The sequence below is a fragment of the Centrocercus urophasianus genome, unplaced genomic scaffold (genome assembly GCF_019232065.1).
Source record: "Centrocercus urophasianus isolate 14NV4802_14NV808 unplaced genomic scaffold, USGS_Curo_1.0 seq_33, whole genome shotgun sequence".
Classification (NCBI taxonomy): Eukaryota; Metazoa; Chordata; class Aves; order Galliformes; family Phasianidae; genus Centrocercus; species Centrocercus urophasianus.
Window position 1 is genome coordinate 3210042 of NW_024884900.1, and position 21013 is coordinate 3231054.

The 21013-nt window shown below is 38.5% G+C and overlaps 2 protein-coding genes across 3 annotated transcripts in view; one reads left to right on the forward strand and one right to left on the reverse strand.

Moving 5' to 3' along the window:
* Window positions 1-6051, forward strand: ASPA (aspartoacylase). Its single transcript, XM_042830034.1, has 6 exons — window positions 1-428; window positions 1940-2135; window positions 3127-3220; window positions 3851-3958; window positions 4867-4976; window positions 5517-6051. Exons 1-6 carry the CDS (start codon window positions 190-192, stop codon window positions 5709-5711), a joined length of 942 nt encoding a protein of 313 aa, XP_042685968.1. The 5' UTR covers window positions 1-189; the 3' UTR covers window positions 5712-6051.
* Window positions 5915-21013, reverse strand: part of TRPV3 (transient receptor potential cation channel subfamily V member 3) — a 26686-nt gene continuing 11587 nt past the window's right edge. Inside the window, exons 4-19 of one of the 2 annotated variants that reach the window (XM_042830033.1) lie at window positions 18654-18758; window positions 17083-17169; window positions 16588-16745; window positions 15749-15925; window positions 15506-15646; window positions 14788-15068; window positions 13877-14053; window positions 13625-13783; window positions 13196-13297; window positions 12980-13053; window positions 12014-12179; window positions 11525-11591; window positions 10870-11141; window positions 10300-10412; window positions 9660-9730; window positions 5915-7498 (exon numbers count right to left, since the gene is read on the reverse strand). In XM_042830033.1, coding sequence (XP_042685967.1) covers window positions 7440-7498; window positions 9660-9730; window positions 10300-10412; window positions 10870-11141; window positions 11525-11591; window positions 12014-12179; window positions 12980-13053; window positions 13196-13297; window positions 13625-13783; window positions 13877-14053; window positions 14788-15068; window positions 15506-15646; window positions 15749-15925; window positions 16588-16745; window positions 17083-17169; window positions 18654-18758 — 2209 coding nt within the window. In that variant the 3' untranslated portion in view covers window positions 5915-7439. Of the gene's footprint in view, window positions 8791-9659; window positions 9731-10299; window positions 10413-10869; window positions 11142-11524; window positions 11592-12013; window positions 12180-12979; window positions 13054-13195; window positions 13298-13624; window positions 13784-13876; window positions 14054-14787; window positions 15069-15505; window positions 15647-15748; window positions 15926-16587; window positions 16746-17082; window positions 17170-18653; window positions 18759-21013 lie in introns of both variants that reach the window. The other variant, XM_042830032.1, reaches the window with a different exon arrangement.

Sequence of the window (21013 nt, forward strand, 5' to 3'; positions counted from 1 at the left end):
GCAACGCCCCGCCTTGCAACTGGAATCTGAAACTTAGAGAAATGTTAATTCTCTTTCATTCCTGTCTGACCTAAGCAGACATAAAGAATTTCCTATTAAAAGAAATATATATTTCTTTTTCAGAGATACGAGCTTTACTTCACTGTTGTTTTCTTTTGCTTTCAGCAATTCTTAAAGCTGCTGAAAAGCATGACTTCCTGTTGTGTTGTTCCAAAACCTCCAGTGAGAAGGGTTGCTATCTTTGGAGGAACTCATGGCAATGAGTTATCAGGGATATTTTTGGTCAAGCACTGGCAAGAGAATGGAGCTGAGATTCAAAGAGCAGGAATGGAAGTGAAACCATTTCTCACCAACCCAAGAGCTGTGAAGAAGTGTACTAGATACATTGACTGTGATCTGAACCGTGTTTTTGACCCTGATAATCTTGGGTAAGAATAGTTGTACTTTCTGTTGTTTTAATTTTCTGTTTTTTAAAACTGCCAGGAACTTCCTTTCCAGATTAAAACACTGATGCAGGTTCCACTTCTGTGTTATCCAGGCAGTCACATAACTGAAATTACTGACCTTTTACCCAAAAAGAACAAATTGCGTGTGCTGTTTCGTTTTAAAACTTGCTGGTAGAACGAGCCTCAAGCCAACACATAACACCTATACTGAGTATTTTAAATCTGTATGAGGATAGCTGTGCTTGTGTAAACCTAAACTGCTGTTTGGAGTTGCAAAGTCACTATTTCTCATGCCTTCTTGTGCAATTCAGTCTTGGAGCTCTTCTGAATACAGTTATGAAATATGAAAACACAAAGCAATTTAGAGGTAGACTTCATTATATAAAAGGTGACAAGCAAGGTGGGAAGTGTATTTAATTATGGTCATATAGGATAGAAGACAAACACTTGAAATTATAAGCTAGAAATAAAGCATTCTATGGCAAAATGGCAAAATTCAATAACTTATCTGTCTCCTTATTTTAGCAGAAGTGAAATCTATAATTGCTGTACAGTGGTAATTGAGCTTACTTTTTAATGGGATTTTCTGTTTCTCTGCTTTTGAGACATCTATGCCGGAGGTGTACTTTGTTGTGTGAAACGTTTTTTAAAGACTGGTACAGCTGCAAGCTGAGAGGGTAATTAAGTATGAGAAAAGCCTTAATTGTAAAAGTGAATATTACTGAGAGAAGTAGGTGTCACATTTATTTTGTAATCACGGTTATTCTTACCCCGAATGCCTTCTCACCTGGCTTTTCATCTAACAGTTTTGTCCTTGGATATTATATGTAAGGTGGACAGACTTTAATGCAGAAGCGTTAAGACCATTCTTTCATGGCTTACTTACGTGTTCCCTCTACGGACAGGAAGCCAATGATCTCAGACCATTTCTGACATGCCAGTACAGGCTGGTCTGGTGCCTGAGACTGGAAGCATTAAAACTTCAGAGGAAGGCATTTGAGGTGGCAAAATCTTCTCTAAGGTTCAAGAGAATCAATAGACTGTAAGAAAATCTCAGCAGAACATGAGAACGTGTGTTATGAAAGAGCTTGTAAATGAGGTCCAAGGTAAAAGGGCACGAACCCGTATCAGAATACCGCTGAGCTCAGGCTTGGAGGTGGCTGAAGTTGTTGATAAATGCTGAGTTAGTTTTCTGCGCTGAGGGAAATGCTGAGATGCACGTACTAGAAGTAAATGCAAATAAATAAGAGAAGTACAAAGCCTACTGCAAAAATCAGGTTAAAAAAACGTAATGCCTTTCTGCACAAGATACATAGCTGTGAGACTGCTTCCCACTAACAATCATTTGTTTGCTCAAGCACAAACATCACGTTTTAAGCCAGGTAATGTAAGAGGCAGTGATGGAAATAAAGTGAAAGAAAAGGATGTCGATATTTTGTTGAATGTAAAGTCATGAAATGAGTTGATTGATTTGTTTGTACTAATATTAACAGACAGACAGTGGTGGAAGATATTCCATATGAAGTGAGAAGGGCTCAGGAAATCAACCATATATTTGGTCCAAAAGGTAGTGATGATGCCTATGACCTTATTTTTGACCTTCACAACACCACTGCTAACATGGGTGGTACCCTTATTCTTGAGAACTCCAGGGATGACTTTACAATTCAAATGTGTCATTATATCAAGGTAAAACTACTTTAAATGAACTATTAAAACAGATTACTGTTTGCAGTGTATGACTATATATTGTGTCATTTCTTCAAATATTCTATTTTTTATTCAGCAAAACTGTTGCAAATATATAATCACCGATGCTTTTTTAAAATCAGAGGTAATTAATAATTTGATTATCACATCAGGTAATTCAGATCTCAACTCATCATAGTCTTCATGTATCAAAATGACTGTAGTAAGATTGATGGGCAGGGAACAATGCTTAGAATAACATCTGTGAAAATAAATGTAGTTTAATCTGCTTCCACACTGATCTGCCAGGAACTGGGATAAATTTGGGTCACGCATGCTAAATAGTTAGACATCAATTTTATGAAATAAGGACATGGAAAAAGTAACGGAATTAAGTAATGACAAATGTTCCCTTCATCACTATTTATAGGAACAGCAAAGTGTCTTTGAATCCTGTTTGACTCTGCTGTTCCTGGAGCTGATAAATAATGGCAGAGTGAGGTTTGCAGAAAATGAGCAATTGGAAAAGAGATCTGCAATGGGATGCTCTGTCAAAAGAAAGAAAACAAAAAAGAGGCGGAAAAAGAAAAGGCTGAATTCCCAATCTCTGTCCACACGAGATAATCTAAACATAGCAACAACAAGAAAAAAGATCTGCCTAGAAATCTGCTTTAAAGGATTTAGATTATAAATTCTGGAGCACCGTTGAGTAGTTTCCTCTTCCTGTTAGCAATTTAGGAACAGAACTGGGTTCATTTATATTAGGAGACAGCAAAGCTCATTGGACCGTGCCTGGCAAGAGTTAATGGAAAGGAGACCAACAAACAGAGCTTTGTGCGTTTTCTAAAGATGTCCTACTTCTTTGAGCACCATGAAATAAAGGCAACATATTGAACACATTGTGTAAATCACTTCTGCATCAGTAGTCTTTTTGTGGCGCAACATTTTAAAGTATTTGCATAACAAAACCATTTTAAAACAATCTCCACAGAATGCTTTGGCTCCAGAGCGCGTTCCTGTTCTGCTGATTGAACATCCCAACTTGAAATATGCAACAACCCGATCTGTAGCAAAACATCCTGTTGGTAAATATGAAAGATAAACAGCATTTCTGATCTATCAGCAATTATCTAAAAACACGTCTGTTTGCAGATCACTTCATTACGTTTTTCTGAGTGCTCTGATCACTAATTGCTGTTTGTTTGACAATGCATTTCCAGAATCAGATGTTTGTGATTTTCTCATCTAGAGAGCACTGATCTGTCACTTGGCACACAAAGCATTGGATGCTAGCCAGGAAGGGGAGTAGAAAATATGTAGGAAAGGAGAAAATGACGTTGTGCATGAAAGTTGTCAACGTTTACATTTGTAGAAATAAAACCATAATCACAGGCAGGGAGAAAAAAAACCAAACATTTGCTTTTCATGAGTTCTCTAAAACACATCGTGGAAAGAAAAGATGAGAAAAGGAGTAAGGGAAAAGAGCATACAGAGTGACTCACATCCTGGTAGCACGCTCAAAAATGGTTATGTGGTTCTTTGAACTGATCCTTACTCATGAGCCACATTTCTGTTTGCCTTCCAAATAACAGAACTGCAGATTAAAATCTGTCTGAACGGTAACACTCAGACACAGTCAGACATGGATTTGTCCTGTGCAAACTAAGCGTGATGTATTACAGCTCTCTTAATAATCTCCCTCCATCTACGAACAGGTGTGGAGGTGGGGCCTCAGCCACAAGGTGTTGTTAGAGCTGATATTTTGGACAAAATGAGGAAGATTGTCAAACACGGCCTTGATTTTGTTCACCTTTTTAACGAAGGTACAGTAAGTACTGCAGGCTCCCTGCCTCACGTCAGTGCGTTGTTTCGAGAGAGCGTTTCTTCCAGAGGCAGGTTGTTCTGCAGCTCTCTGCTGCTAACCTGGTAGCACTGTGGGGACGCAGGGCTGGGCAGCTCTCCAGAACACCCAGCTGTGGCGTGAGGAGGTCACAACAATTCCTGCCATGGCTTCTGTAGGCAGCTCTGAGGACGTTACTCAAAAGCTCCATCAGGGCACTTGATTTTCAAATTGCTTCGAGAACCAGAAACAGCAGCTCACTGTTTCTGTGGTAGTACGTACACTGAGGACACTGCACACACAAATTAAAAATACGCCTTATATGGCTGCAGTGCATTATTTCAAATTACAGTCAAGAAATTTTGTAAGATATCGATTTTATCTGCGCGGTATCAAAGATTGACAAAAATAGGTGCTGGAAATTCTTTAGGATTACATTTGCCTGTAAGTTCTGTTTGGATGTAGAAGGAAAAGAATTGAGCTGTGTGTGCCAGAATCTGTGCTGGAATGGTAAAGATTAAACAGCAGCAGCACCATCCACGTTGCACAGCAGTAGCAAACACAGCTGCTGCTGCCTTACTCATCTGCAGAATAAATCTTCCTAAGTATACAGAGAAAAGCCATATCCAGCACCACCAATCTCATTGAGATCAGGTTTCAAATGCAACAAAAGGCAATACATGACAAGATCACCTTTCTACAGCTGGGATTCTAGGGAAAGAAAGATGTGCATCTGCACATTTTTATGGTGTATGAGCTAATCACCAGCATGTAAATGTTGACAGTGTACAACCTAATCATTTAAGCTATTCTACAGTGAATTAGGAATGCGTTGTGCTTTCTAACAAGCAGTTGTTCATTCTGACATTAAATTGCATTTATTCTTTCTAGGAAAAGAATTTCCACCATGTACAATCGAGGTTTATAAAATAATGGAGAAAGTAGATTATCCCAGGAATAAAAATGATGAAATTATTGCTATTATTCACCCTAAGCTGCAGGTAAATCTTATAGTAGCTGCCATCTACACCATTTTTAAGTGCTCCTGTGTTGCTTCTGCTACATTATAGTATATAGTGAATAAGATATTTATAATGAGACTATTGCTAATGGGTTTACCAAATACTTCAGACCTTCCCCATAGGAAGCTCCATCACTGAGGTCATTCAGTATTTCAGCAACTGATTTGGGAATCACTGAACGTGAAATCATGTTTGAATCTAAAACTGAAGACAGCAGGATAGCTTATATTCTAAAATGCATTTCTAATTCTGAATTCTGATGTGAAAGTCTGATTTCAGTTAACTGTGAGCATATGCATTTTCCTTTTAGTTCAACTTCACCAGTGAATTCTACGCAAGCCTGAAAATGAGTGCCAAAATCCTGAAATTATGTAATGAAAATTAAAAGCAATGATTTTAAAAGCTTTTGCCATAAACTACAGGGAAAATAATTATTGAGCATACATTTAGAAATCTCCTTTAGAAAGTTTTTGAGGAAAAAATGAAAGTAAATGTGCTTATTTATTTTCTTTATCTAAGGATCAAGATTGGCAGCCACTGAACAATGGTGATCCTCTATTTTTGACTCTCGATGGAGAAGTAATTGCATATAAAGGGGACTGCACAGTCTATCCAACATTTATTAATGAAGCTGCGTATTATGAAAAGAAGCAAGCCTTTGTAAACACAGTTACCGTGGAGCTCACTGCAGAACTCATCAGATCTCAGCTGTAGATCAGAACGCCTCGAAAAGCTCGCGACAGATTTTCCGTACAGGAAGTGATTTCTGTCTGTGAAATCCAGTATCATCCAGCAGTGGTTCGCAGGCTTAATAAATTCAGAATCTAATTTAAAAATGTAATTTAATTAACATTTTGAGAACTTGTAATGTGAAATATATTGTAATAAGACAGCATCATAATGCTAATTATGGCTTCTGTTTACTTGTTTTAATAGATCACTATAGATACAAAGATTATTTTTATGAAGTTTGATAGTTCGTGCTGTATAAAAGGATTAAACAACGTACCACATATGCTGATGAGTAGCAATAAAGCATCTATCCAGAATTACATGGAAAGTAAAACTTTATCACCCAGCTAAATGATACAAAAATGACAACATTTTAACTTGGTAAGCAGAAACATCCAGTAATCAACCATTCAGAAATTAATTGTTCAGCTGAGCCATATAAAATGTGAGACAAAGGAAGCCAGAAGGAAACACAAAGAGGGGATGTGTATGTTATCAATGCCTGCTGCCCAGAAGTGGACGCCTTAGGGTTTGTTGTGGTTTTGTGCTTAAGAAGGATCATCTAAGAACATGATTTCCAAGGAAGAAGTACACTAAAATAAATTATGTTTAAATTGAAATTATTACAAGATTAATTAAACTGTTCCCGATTTGTCTTTTAAAGACAAAAAGGGTTGAATTTAAGAAGTTTCCAGTAGTCTGAAAGATACTGAAGCCACATTCTGGGGAAAAAAAAAGTGCATATCCAGTGACTAAATTCAGAAAGCACTCAGTAATTCGTTGTTTGCTGAAAGACTCATCGTCCACATAACCCACCACAAATATCTACTTTGAAGAGTACTAAGCCAAAATCTTTTCTGCTTCCTTTGTGTAACTCTATAGCAATAAAGATACAGGACAGAAGGAGATGCTTACTGAATTACATGTTTTATTTCTTTATATTCAGATAAATATTGAATAAAAATTTGAAGATTGATCTGCTGCAGTCCTTATAGTGTTCTTGATAGCAGCCTTGAGATAAGAGATGCTTGGATGAGTGTTCTGGCAGGACTCCGTGGCAGGAAGCAGGGGATTTTCTCACGGAACGACGTTCAGATAAAATGACCCCTGCCTCCTTCCTCCGTTTTATCACATAGCTTTGCACCTGAACGTGGTTAAGGAACATTCCTTACAATTTTTTGTGCCTTCTCTGTTTATGGCTTTGCCTACAGAGCGACCTCAGTACAGTACAGAGACATCTGAACCTGTTTTCAGTGACAAGTCCATCCGTAGCAATGTGGAATACAGTGCAGACCAGTTTTCTTCCTGGTTCCTGAGTAGATGTGATGAGGTATTTTTTTGGTACAAAAACTGGCACTTAAAGAGTCCAAGCAGAATGGTGTAGTCCTACAGCAATGTTCTTTGTTGGGAGTTCCAATGCAAACTTAACCAGCAGAGATGAAAGATTCCAGGAAGAAAGGAATTTTTCTTCTCATACTCACACATCCTACTAAGAAGGTCAAACTGTTGACACTCATGAACGTCCTTCCTCTATAATTCCTAAGCACTGTGAGAAAAGTAACTGAAGATTTCAGTTTGATCCCATCCATCCGGGCCATGCATGGTAGCAAACACAGGACAGGGCATCTGCAGAAGATGAGTTGGTAGAGAGAACCGTGTTCACCATCCCTGCAAACTGCTTTGCACTGTCCTTTCTGCTGCAGAGTTCACTCAGGCTCTCTTCTGTGTTAAGAAAGTCTTTGGGGTCAGTTTGCGCACTTCAGGCTTAGCTGTAAGAATTCAATGCAATTCACATTATCATCCAAACACAGAACTGAAGTTACCTGAGCGTTTCCTAAGGAGCACCTTTAAAACAGGCACCAGAGGAACACACACACGAAGAAAACCCAGGACAAGGAAGATGCATTAATTGAAATCTGAAGGTACACAGAGCAAATTTTGTAATACATACAGAAATAAAATTGAAAACAACAACAACAAGATTTATGTTAGTAGGCCATCACAAGTAATGAAATAAGGAGTGCTACAGAAATGCATTACACAGTCCTCCGAATAAAAATAAATAAATAAAACTAAAAGTCTGCCATTGCACTGTATTTCACTTATTTTCTTTCTGTGGGAAGAAATTCTGATTTCTAATTTTCCTGAAGTAGTTGAATGTAGAAATTAATTAAACCTGAAATATTCTAACACAGTAGTTCTTACACAACAAGATGCACAAGTGTGGAAAAGCCACGTAGCAATTGGAAAAACAAAAACACTGACTTAGAAAAACCCTCAGAAATATTCTCCATCATGAATTATGTTCCTGCCCCATCATTTTATGGGAAGTCATTTGCATGAATAATGAATAAAAATCAGTGAAGTGCACATTACACTGCAGGCATCACACACAGGAAGACAGCTCAGGAGACCCACAGAGGCAGTTTGACACAGAGGCTTTCTGCAGCTTGCAGGATAAGCCCCCAATAACACTGACAAGCAAAACAAAAAGTTGCAAATGTTCTCAGAACGTCGCTATTTCAAAACCACAGACTTCATTTTGCAGACCTATTGAAATGCCTTTCTTTTCTCTACCACAAGAGGTTTTTTCAGCATACAAAATATTGCCCAGGAGTTACGGATTCCAAAACAACAGACAGCAGATCAGGATCCCACAGATCTTAATTTTCCACAAAAGGAAGAAGCATCTCACATTTGACACTTCTTCCAGCAGTCTAGAGTCACATTTCAGCAGGCACACCAACTTGGACAGCAGCAGTTTTCAAGCTTAAAACTGAACCAGAGCAATAATCCATTTTACTGTAGCTTAGCTGCCCTGATTAAATGGGTTCCAGTCACCAGACCACAGCACTGAACGTTTGTGCTCCAGCTGGCTACAGCTGTCCAAAACAACAAAAAACCTTCCAACATCAGCCGCTGATGCTCTTAACTTTCCAAACATCTACATGTCAAACACAGAACAACTAAAGAGAAGTTTCAGGCAAATCATCCATTTCTTCAAACGTATTCAAGGTGTTTTTGCTATTAGTTCTTGAATTATCTTGAACTTTGCTTGGATCTGCAAGAAAATGCATTATAAACAAAACAGGATATGGTAGAAACTGTATTTGTGAGATCGAGCTTTTGCACACCTGCTTTATGTTAAAAAACACACATTTATTTAAACAGCAAGTTGTCAGTTTGCTACCATATCTGATACTGAACATTTTCTTACTGCCTCTCTTCTTTATAGCCGAAACAATTCTACTCCACAGTACAAACACTAATTGACTAAAGAGCAAACTTCAAAACACATCTCAGATCCTCACACGCCCCGTGTAAACTCTGACTCCTCTGAGTTCACTCAGATCTCTATGACACTTCCAATACTCTCAGCAAATGGCTGTCTTGAATTTCCTGGTTAACATTCACGAGGGGCAATTTGTCATCCAACACACATCCCAAACAAACAGGAATGTTGTAGGGCTGAAATACAGCAAGCTACACTTTTGTTAGGTAGAATCGGCCTGATTTGTTGCCACACCTTGCAATGCCATATGTAACGACTCAAGGAGTAAATCAATGTACTTTGCAATACCTTTTCCAGAACAAAATATGCTGTCTGTTAAGAAGTTATTCAGCCTTATGCCAATCAAGTGCCATAAGAGAATGTAAAATTTAGATCAAGAATAACTGCTTAGAGAAAAATAAATCAGCTACACCCACCATGTTTCAGTGCTGAGGAATAAATAATGAGAGTTGTGGCCAAACCTCTCTCCAAATGGTTTCAGACCCCTACCACGTTAGCCATGAGTTTCCCTAGCAGTAAGTAGAGCAGTTGTATATCTAGGTTATGGGCATTCACAGTCTTAAAGGCAGAAAATTACACCAAAGGATTTCTAAGGAAAAGGGGTTCCATAAATAAGGTGGTGTGAAGCTGAGCAGTACCTGCTGGCCCTGGATCTTCATTAATAAACGAAACGTGTGTTTTCCACTCAGTCCATCTCACTTCATTAATCCTGTTTACATTGCACATAAATTGAGTCATTAGTGTACCTTATCTCCCAGCTACACAGTTGCACTTCCCCTTTTATTTTCTCACTTCTTGGGATTGCCACAGTTTGCCATCAGCATCTGCCCTTCTAGTACTGAAAAGCACTGCAGTGAGTGCCTTGAGCAGCATTACGTATCATATGCAGATGGGAACAGCACTCAGATCATTCTGCAGTTTCACACATTATGAGTACAGTCTCACATGACATATAAGAGTATTTTTCATTAAACAACACAATAACATTATCTTCAATATGATAATCACATCAATTAGCAGTCAATTCTAAACATAGTTTCTTTTAAGCTAACATTTGAGGTGATTATGATAAAAATGACATCCCCTGCAATAAGAGCTTGTACTTATATCTCAAAATCTGTTTTCTTATTAAAAATTGTTAACACAAAAAACCTTTTCTGTTAAAAGCAGGAAATAATCTGCCAAAATACACAAAATATTTTAAAGAGTCTTTTGAGGAGAAATAACCCTGAAGAGGCACAAAGAACAGAACAGAACAGCACAAAATTCAGAGTTTACCTTAGGCAGAGCCTTGTGTCATTTTCAGCCACTTTACACCGCTCTCCCAGTTGGAATTTTTTCCTCAAAGATTTTGGTAAGAATTTTTCAAATTCCAAAATGGTTCTGGCTCTCTATGAACAAGGAATAGTAACAGGAAAGTGGTTAACCATAATGAGAATCTTCTGACTTTGTAGCATACACGGAGTTATGGCATATCCTTCATCCACCATCAACAGAGACAGAAACAGAAGTAAATAACATGCTGCAGATTTCTCAGTCAGACTATGAAACACGCCTTCCTGGTGACACATCCAGGAGAATTAAAGTCACAAAGGTACGTAGGGACAGTCCATGAGGTTGAAAATCTGACACGTAAGATTGGCTTTAGGATAGCTGTTAATTGTGAAGTTATTAGGATACTCTTACATTAAACCTACAGATTTTCATTATTTGTACATACATGCAAATAGAGATTCTCACTGTTAACACCCGTCCCCTTCTATCAGTGTGATAAGTGACAAAAGCTGCAGCTTAGAAGACCTGACCAATGCTTCTATACTTCATTAAGCAAGCTAACCACAAACAAACCTGGAGTTTCCAGATGTGCTCACTCTCTTTAGAAATATCTTCCACTGTTTCTCCCATTAATGCAATCAGCATGTTCAAGAGAAGAACAAAAGTCAACACAACGTAAGTTATGAGGAGCAGAAGAAACAGCACAGGATACTTGGAATTTTGCTGGATCTCCAGATCACCCAGACCTAAGGTGAGCTTAAAAAGATCCATCAGAACAGGTCCCAGACTGCTGTTGGAATGGCATTCGCCACCATTTTGGCAAGTTTCAATCAATGCAGCAAGAGCTGAGAAAAAAGCACGAGACAATTTTTATCACAATAATGCTTCATGTATACGTTGCATTTTAATCTAAAGAATTCAAGATGCACTGCATAATAAAGAGCTACAGCTACCCAGCAACGTACACAGCAGCAGCTGGACAACAGGAAACCAAGAGGAAGCAGAAAGAGCCCACATCCAAATGAAATTGCAAGCAATTGAGCAAGAGCCAAATTACTTATCTGTTCAGACAGTCTCTAGGCAGAGTTTAAATCTCTAAACAGGGCTTTTTAATTTCCAGAAGAAACCCCAACGTGAGCTCTCATCATGATAACAGGGTTCTTAGTCATAAGAATGCCAAAATTTTTACTCACACAGAGCATCAGTGCTTTTCTCCAGTGATATTTACCTACGCCAAATCCCAGCAAAAACACGATATAGACAACTAAAAATTTTATCACATCGTTCAGGATGACCTAAAAAGTAAATAGAATATTTATCAGGAATTAAAATTGAGAACTAGTTTTATGCTTATATATCTGCAGGGATACAGGTGTGATGCACACTGCAGCACCGCATCGTTCTCATTAAGCGCAGTGATCGCAGCCTCCATGGGAAGCCCAGAGGAAACGTAGGTCTGAGGTTTTTTTTTCTAACCTTGTGAATGAGAGCCTGATCAGTTGTGTACTTCAAGAGAGACAGTAAGTGCACAGCACAGGTGTTACAGTATGTGATGCAATAAATAGAACTCTTTTAGATGAAAAAGGCCGACAAACGACTCGTATATTTGATAAAATAAAATCTCGACCTTTAAGATATAAGCTAATTTCTGCTATTGAAGTTATAGGGTAGATTTTATATATTATACTTGAGCAAAAAAATAAAATGAAATACTTGCCTTTTGAATCATAACACTGTAAATTCCCATGGACTGGAAACCTCTGGTGAAATAGAGCATATTAGCCCATCCCAGGGCCATTGCCAAAACAAGACACACGAGGTGTTCTTTGTAGGAAAACAAGTACAAAAAGACAGAGAAGATCACAAGCATAGCTTGTATAAAACTGTTAAAAAAAACACACGTATGTAAAAGGGAAATTACTAGCACAAAACCAATAGCATCATGGAAAAATATGTCAACAACTGCTCCTTAGGCTTCAACTCTACTTTCATACTGCTTTCCATTTTCCCCTATGAACATAACCAAAAATAATTTAACAATAAAGTAAGTGAGTTAAAATCTAGGTATGTTAACATATAATGGCTATCCTTACTGAAGCTTACTTTGAATAAACTCTTCTCCCCTGGACAGCAGTTCAATGATTTTGCTAACAGAGATATTTGGAATCAGTAGAGTTTCCATGAGCCTCTCTGCAAGGAGAACACAGAGAACACGCAGTGCATTCTCATAGGATGCAGACCAGACTCTGGCAGCACAAGACTGATATTAGAATAGCTGTAGAGTTAAGCTGCCTGTTTTTATTGATGTATGATCTTATTCTAGAAAGGAGAGGAAATCCCCAGCTGTACACTGTGTTTTCTTCCAGGAACAGTTGAAAATTAGATTTAGTTTATTAACCAGGTTTCTTAAATGTATTTGTCTATACACAGCATGAAGAGATGAAGCACGTCAAAGAGATAAAAGACAGTACTGCACTTTGTGAAAAACAGTACACATCAACTCCCAGTATTATTATTGACCAGTGAAAGCATTCCCATGTGCTAAGGAAAAGTGCATGGAAGATTACATCCATCTCTCTAAAAACTGATAATCTAAAGAAAATTGTGTATCTGCTCAAGGAATCATTCCCTGCAACCATGGATTAGATACATAGTGCATAAAATATATGCATGACAGACTTACAATGCAAAGTGGAACCACGCATCAGAAAGAATTGACTGCAGGTCTGAGGGCCTAAGCAGAAAGATGGCTACACTCTACATCATGAGATAAAGAAAAAACACAGAAATGGAAGTGAGAGAAAGCAGGGGTCAAGATCAGTCTTCCAAAATCATGCACCTGAAGTTAATCCTCTGTAGAAATCTCTCTTTGTATCTGTTTATTATTTAAAAGTCTCACCTCTTTTATGGCTAAAAATATGGCTCCTAACATAACCATCACCTGTCCTGATAACTGCAGCCATCCCACACCACGTGTCAGAGCCAGTGGATAAGGTGGAGCCTGCAAGACAAAGCCAACATGAAAGACTGAGTTCCATATCTGAAGGGTAAAAGGCAAAGGAAGTGGAAGCCTCATGCATGTAGCTCTCTGGTAACCAATTTAACTTTCTGTCTTTGTGTTATGCAGCTTTTGCAAGTAACTTCTACAGCTCTTCCTTCTAGATATGAAATCTTGATGTGCGAGAGCCTGGTCTCAGTACAGGCTGATGTTCTGATACATGTTGGGGCACTTTTTGTTTTTTATTTGCCAGCATTTTAAAAACAAACCAGAAAATACTATTGCATTTTAAAGCAGTAAAACGTGTTAGAGTTAAATGACTGCACTCACTTCATTTTCATTAGGCCTGTGGTAGGAAACTAATGTCAGAGTTACGTTGTACAGAAAATAAAAGCAACATGACATAAAAAGCATGTGGCGTGCAAATTTCTTCCATTTCATTCGCAGGAGTGAATTAAGAGGCTCCAATGTCAGCATTTCGTGGCGATTCTGTAGAAAGAAGAAAACAATCTACTAAGATTTGAAATTTCCACTTGTAAGAAAACCGAGATAACGTGTGCATTTTATGAATAGGCAACTTACACCAATATTCGTGTTGTAGACAATAATTTCCAATACTGAATTGTCTGCAGTGGTATCGAGTTCTGTCAAATCATAAAGAGAAGACTGGACGGGACCATAAGCCCAGTCTGTGAATTTCCTTGACAGGCTTCTGTTGGGTTTATCTCTTATCTCTCTGCTGAGGATGTATTTCAGAACCTAAAACATGAGCAGAATCATTGGTTACCAAGTGCATTCTTCAGGGAACTGAGAAAGTATACAAATACACTTGTCAAAACCAATACCTTTCAGTTCCCATCTCTGTTAGAGTAGTGTAATTTAATGCATTCATAACTCTGTCATTAAGTAAGTGCTGCTAGAGATCACAAACTTCTCATAAATAAATACAGTGTTCTTAATGTCTCTGGACTTTCTGTCAAAGAGAGATTTTTCTGAAGAATGAAAGCACAATTTTCCAGGTGTTCACATTTATAACTTGATCAATTACTCTCTAAATCATCACACTGTCATCTCATTACCACATACACACAGATGATCTATGAGGAACAAATGCAACAGCAGCATAACAGAGCAGTTCTGGAAAGTCTTCTAAAATGACTTGAAGATTTTGTATTGTCTAAGAGTAGTTTTGTAATAAATGCAATATTTCTGAGTTTCTGTACAACAGAAAGGTTTGAAAGGCTGTTCTTAATAGTATATATATTTTTTCCACAGAGAGAGGTTCTTAGAGGAAAACCTTGGAGGGTAGGAGAAGCATTGCTTACATTTTGAACCCTATTAGCACAGTGGTATACTGGTATAATAGTGGTTTACAGTACAGCACAGCAAGCATGGAGAACTACATTCTAGAGCACTAACGTCTGAGGACATGGTTGGTCTTGATGCTTTCTCCATACTTAAATTCTCTTAGATACTACTGAAATAATACCCACCTCTAACTTCCCAGTTTTTGCAGCTAATTGTAGTGGTGTCAAACCTTCCTTGTTCTTCACTTTTTCCAAATTTCTGTCTTTGCTTTTCAACAAAATGGTATCATACATTCTGATTACAAAGTCGTTCTGAGTTTTAAAGTCCTCTGCAACAGTAACTAATGCATGGAGGATATTGTTTCCTCTGGAATCCTGAGAAGCAATGTTGGTCCTGGTGTTGTCCATTAACAGCTCAATTATATCTGGTTGATTGGTACATGCAGCTAAAGCCAGTGCAGTTTCACCTGCAAAATTGTAACATGCAACATGTGTTCATGTCTTATTACAAGCAATCAAACTGTTGTTGTAGGAATGACTGTATTAAATATCTTCATATTTAAAAGCATGTATCAATATAGATTATTCTTAGTTTAGCTCTTGGTTTAGAAAAACTGAATTTGCACAAAAACATTTGGAGAAAATCTTCAGATTCAAGTTTGTGTCACTTCATTTGCCATTCAGAATTTAACAACTGTCTTACAAATATATCTGAGTGTTAATAATACATTGGACTCTAGCAAATCTCTTTATAAGAGGTACTGTGCCATTTTTCTGTCCTGTGATACAACTTTCTTAGTCTAGGTTCAGTGACAGCAATGATCCACACTTGCCTGCTTTCTATGCTGTCTTACTTGTCTGGGTATTCCTTCCTAACAGTTGCAGAAATCCCATTTCTACTTACCAAAATAAAAGCCTTCATGTTTATGTTTGGGATTAAAGAAAATACCCTGGGCGTGAGCATTGACATCAGCTCCTTTTTCTATAAGAGTCTGAGTAATTTCAAATTGTCTTCTTTCAATGGCAATATTTAGAGCTGTCTGGCCTGAAACAGCAGACACAGGTATTTAGTGTGAAATCTTACAGTGTTACGATTACTGATGGCATATTTAGCTACGTGCCTCAAAATGGGACCAGATGGCAGTACCTTTATATGCCTCTTCTGTGTATGCTGCATTGATGAACCTCTCCAAAATACCATTTTCCTCTGCAAAGGATAGTAGTATGTTCACTATCTCGTTTGTGTTGTTGTTTATGTTCAGTAGAGCTTTCATCAGACAAGTTTTCCCAGTATCTGAAGCTGTGAATTTTTTCATTAGATAATCTGAAAGAGTAAATTTTGGGATTAGATCACGTCAGGCATCATTAAGTTAATGGAAAACAGCTTGAATCTTTTATTTGGAGCAGAGCCTGAGGAATACATATGAAAAGAAATTGTTTGGTAAACAGTTACCCAGTCACTCTATATTTGAGCTATGTGTACTTTGTGAGATGACACAGAGATGTGGTAGTGGTTAATAAGACAGCCAGTCTGCTTGCTTTCTTTTCCAGCTATCCCACCAACACAGTAACTTCAGACAAATCCTAATTCTCTTCTTTTCTTCTCTGCCTGCTCTACCGTGCTACACACATCACAGACAGCAACTATGCCACAACCAGACTGACTGTAGCAAGGACAGAGACATCAGCTTTGAGTCTTGTACTGCACAAGCTAGCTCAGGTATGGCTGTGGGAACACAGTGCACTAGATCCCCAGGGTAACATAAATAAGAGACAAATACTCCCCAGTGTTGCATCAGAGGCAGCAAGAAAGCAGCTGATTGAATATGCTTTCATTTAGAAATAAGAAATGACATCCATTTGATTGCAAACAAATGACTTCAGATTTACACATGACTGGCTGCTGCACTGAGGTATTTCCTAGCAGAATACACATGCACTGCCACAAGAGGTAAGAGTCTTCCTTCAGACAAGTCCACAGCTCACCTGGCACTGTCATGTTTGTGCAAACATTTGATCTCTCCTTCAGCTCTGTGAGCAGACCTTGCAATTCTTCAATATTCCCCTCAGATACTGCCCGAAACAGGTATTTCTTCAGCTTCTTCCGGGCTCCTGTCTGCTCAGGTCCTTGTGCTATGTTAGCACTGAATGATCAAAAATAATAATGGAATTGCTGAGTCAGTTTACTTTATTTTCTACATACGAGGAAAAAGAAATACAATTACTTGCACCAGACTACAGTGACTTGCCCCGTTTCCATACAGGTGTCCCAGTATGGATCTCTCCATATGTTTCTGTACATTACTTATTTGCTAGGAAAATGCTATTGAAAAGCAAAACTTAGAGTTATTTCTGAGTTTAATTATTGAGTATTCAGAAAGGCATACACGCCTCATTTCTGGGCACAATTGGTAACACCTACCCTATTATAGCTTTCATGTGTAGAAAATGCTTTAAGAAATACTTCCCATCTCCACTCACCAACAACAGTCTGCATTAGGGCTATATTCAGTCACATCATCCTGAAGAGACTGTGGGGAATCCATGTCTTCCCCATTTGCAGACGCACTGCAGAAATGAGAAAAGCACAACTGCTAAGACAGGAAGATATTGGAAGACATTTTGGCAAAGTGCATGAAGAACCAGTCAGTGCTAGGATTGTCTGTTTCCAAAGGAGTGACAAAAAGGAAGAGATCCACAGGATTTTATTACATTTAAAAAATGCAGAGGAAAGCAGCCTGTTTTGTGTTTTTCTACATTATTTCATTTGAGATCTTGAACCTGTGGGAGTTTTTTCTTCGGTGTTTGTTTAACACTGTTTGTGCAACATCTTCAGTGTTGCACCATGAAACGTACAGTCTGCCTTCTCACATACTTAATTTGTCATCTGCCACAAAACAAGTGTTAAAGCAGTAATCTTGCATGTATTGCACACAGTGAATGTGATTGAAAGATTTACTACACAGTACACTGTAGGCAACTCAAGAACATCTTGCAGCTGACTGGAATGGAAATTTCAGCTAAAAGAAAGTAAAGCCTGGGCCCTCTATGCATATTTAGGTAATAAATTTAAAGGACTTCAGTGGCATTGGTATTTTGTAATTTCTGTATGCCATTTCTAGACATTTCTAAAAACAAATCTGACATAAGAGTTGATTGACAGTCATTTTTCTCACTTGTATTTTTGTTTTCTATGGGATTTGGATATGATGAACTCTCACAGGTTAATAACTTAGGGAGCCTGGACTATTAGTTATTGATAAGGTGGATGTATGGACAGAATGCAAGGATTCAACACTGCTCTGCAGATATTTATTTGAAACAAAGCTAGAAGCTCAGAGTACATTCTTATTCAGTCCATCACTTCTCTGCAGAAAATCCAGGGACAAAGTGCATGCGTGTCTCGTGCAGGTTTGTTCCTGAATGAGAAGGAAAAATCTGGGTACCTTTCCTCTGATACAACAATACAACTGTCAACAATTCCAGAAAGCTGACCAGTCACCTATTAGACACAAAGACATTTAGTAATTCTGAGCTTATTCCAGATTTGATTCATATTTCCCTAATTCATAATTCTGGCTTTCAGTACCATTCCAGTTTTTAAATATCTGGTGCATTCTACCCACTCATAATTTTTCTCTACTCATTCAGCATAAATAACTGCTTTAAATATCTCAGACTCAACATTTTCATGTTGGTTTGTTGTTAATGAAAAACAGAGCTGGGAATATTGCTAAATTAAGCTGTTGTTTTCACATCAGAAAATTGGGTGCATGGAGTTTGTCCTCATCTGTCACAAATAGCATCTGCTTAGAAAGGAAAAGATAGAATTGATTTAAAATTTGTTCAGTGTATTCAGTGCAAATGACAGCAGTACATACAGATAAATAATCCAGCAACAATTGACCTCCAACAGAGTTCTGTCTTTAAAGTGATCAAAATCTATGTAAAACTGTGTGAAACTTTAGCTCTAAGGAGGAAGAAGGAGTAGCTGCTGAAAATGAAATAGATATACTTGCAGTATGACTCTTGTATATGCACTGATAACTTACCATGGGCGAATATTCGAATCCATTGGTTTTGAAAACACGGGGGGAGATGTATTATTTGGAGTTGCATTGCCTTCAAAACCTTCAATCTCCAGAAAAAAATGTGAACTGTTGAACATATTGCATTGAAAAGTTATTAGCAAAAAAATTAAATTCAACCACAAGATACAGAATTCACTACATGTAAGTACCTGGAACAACACTGACAATAAATATTTTCTGGCATCATACCTGTCTAATAGGATGGTGTCTACTTTTCCCTGGAAGTATCCCAGCCTCTACCATCAGTTAAGCACTTCCATGTTGGCAGGTGGGCAAAAGATCCCAAGATATTTTTAGAAGGCACAACATCAGATCCTGACATGTCTGAACATCAACACCAGCACCTAAAAGGAGCCTCACATCGGACTTCTGTGCCCACAGCTGAACACAGCACCACCAGACACTTACAAACAGCCAGACACATATGCATAAGCACTCACACATACATGTGCTTCTTCATCTACTACATTTAGTCCCTCTTTCTCCAGCCAGTAGCTATCATTCCAAACTCATCAGCAGTGATGAAGAGCGATCCAAGTGTTAATTTCACTGTGTATAACTGTTCAAACTTCATGACCTTTTAACATTTGAGACGTGTCAGCAGAGCATCCCTGAAATTACCTCGGCATGGGGCACTTGTCAGAGTACAGGAAAAGCCTGGACAGAAGGAGGACCACTGCTATCATTTCTACCACACACGCCACACTCACAGCTGCTGTAATTCACCGTTGTTTCACTTAACTTGGATCTTAACTTGGCAGAAAGGCTATGGAGTGAAAATGCCAAGGATTCATGCTGCTTTGTGCGTTCCCCGACTATGATGTGCAGGATCTGTCCCAACAGGTAAAAGCTGTCAGAGGCTACAGTGCATTTCCAGAAAGCCAGAAGTGCTGCTCTTCAGGCTTAGCTGGACTGCCTCAGCTGCTCACACCAGGAGCGGCGTGCCACGGGTTGATATCTCTGACAGCACTGCATTCATGTGGAAGATTCTGGCATGCGATAGCAGTACAGCAGCTATGAAGTGGTGCCTGTTTTGGAAGCCAACACACTTAGCCTATACCAACGTGTGGGTTTTCTGGGGATACCAGGGGGAAAAAAACCAAAATCCACCATGCAAAGCAAGGGGACAACTGCCAGAAATACCCAGGTGCTTACGTGGCCACGGTGCACGCTGTCAGCAGCACTGCCCACAAACATAATCAGGTTCTGACAACGCTGGCAGTGCTCCTCCCATCCTGTCCCTTGGTTTTCCTGTACACGTACTGTTAGCACGCTCAGACACCGGGGCCTTCAGGAATGGGAAGTCGCGTTGTCTTCAAGTACATATTGCCAATACATTTGTCAACGTGAGAAATGCTACCCATGGAGGTGCACCAGGTGCTCAGTGGCACCATATGCCAGAAGGAAACGTTCTGAACCTATAGAAGTACAGCAGCTTAGAAACATGTAATTAATAGAACACGTTAAACCACTGCATTAAAATTCATGTGATCTTCGCTCCTTATATTACAGGAATGTTGTTGGCCACACCCTGAGCTCTTGGTTGAGAGATGGCAAACCCCCAGGGTTACTGTTACTGATACCACAAAACAGAATAGGAGACAGGAGATTAAGTAATTAAGTGTAGTACTTGTCAGTATTTGTTTTAACTATAAAATCTTCCATGGAATTGCCCCTTTTTGGAGTACTGGCTGAGTTCTTCATATACCCCATCGAGCCCTTCTACAAGCAAAGTGTGATGATTTGAACACAGAGTTTCTCTTTTTGCATTTAATATTGGAAGGAGAAATTGGGCCAACCAGGCAATGGGTTTCAAATACCTTGTGACAGCATTTCTGTAGAAAGTGATTCCTTGGATTATTAAGAAATCATAAATGTTAGAACAGCCACAATTGCCTGGGCCTTCACATGTTGCCATAATAGCTAGTAATTAGCCAGAGTGAAAAGTTTATGAATTAAATTCATCCTCGGTCTACAGTAACGTAAGTGATTTCAATAACACACAGTATCAGGGATGAATTACTGCTTTTATTACAGTATTCACATTAAATTAAAGCCCTCAATCTTTGTATTAATTCCTTAGCATAAAATATGAATGAAAGGGAATATTTTATTTTATAAAATAAAATAGGTAAGAAATCTCATTAATCAGAATCATGAAAAATTTAATGAACGTGGATTTCTGTTTGTAATAAGGATATCCCAAACCTCCTGCCCTACCAGCTCTCATTCTTTAATTCCACCTCTGCCTCCCCACAGTCTGCTATATTTCCTTCTGATGCTGTTTGCAATGTTCCTTTTTTCCAGGCCAGCATCTTTCC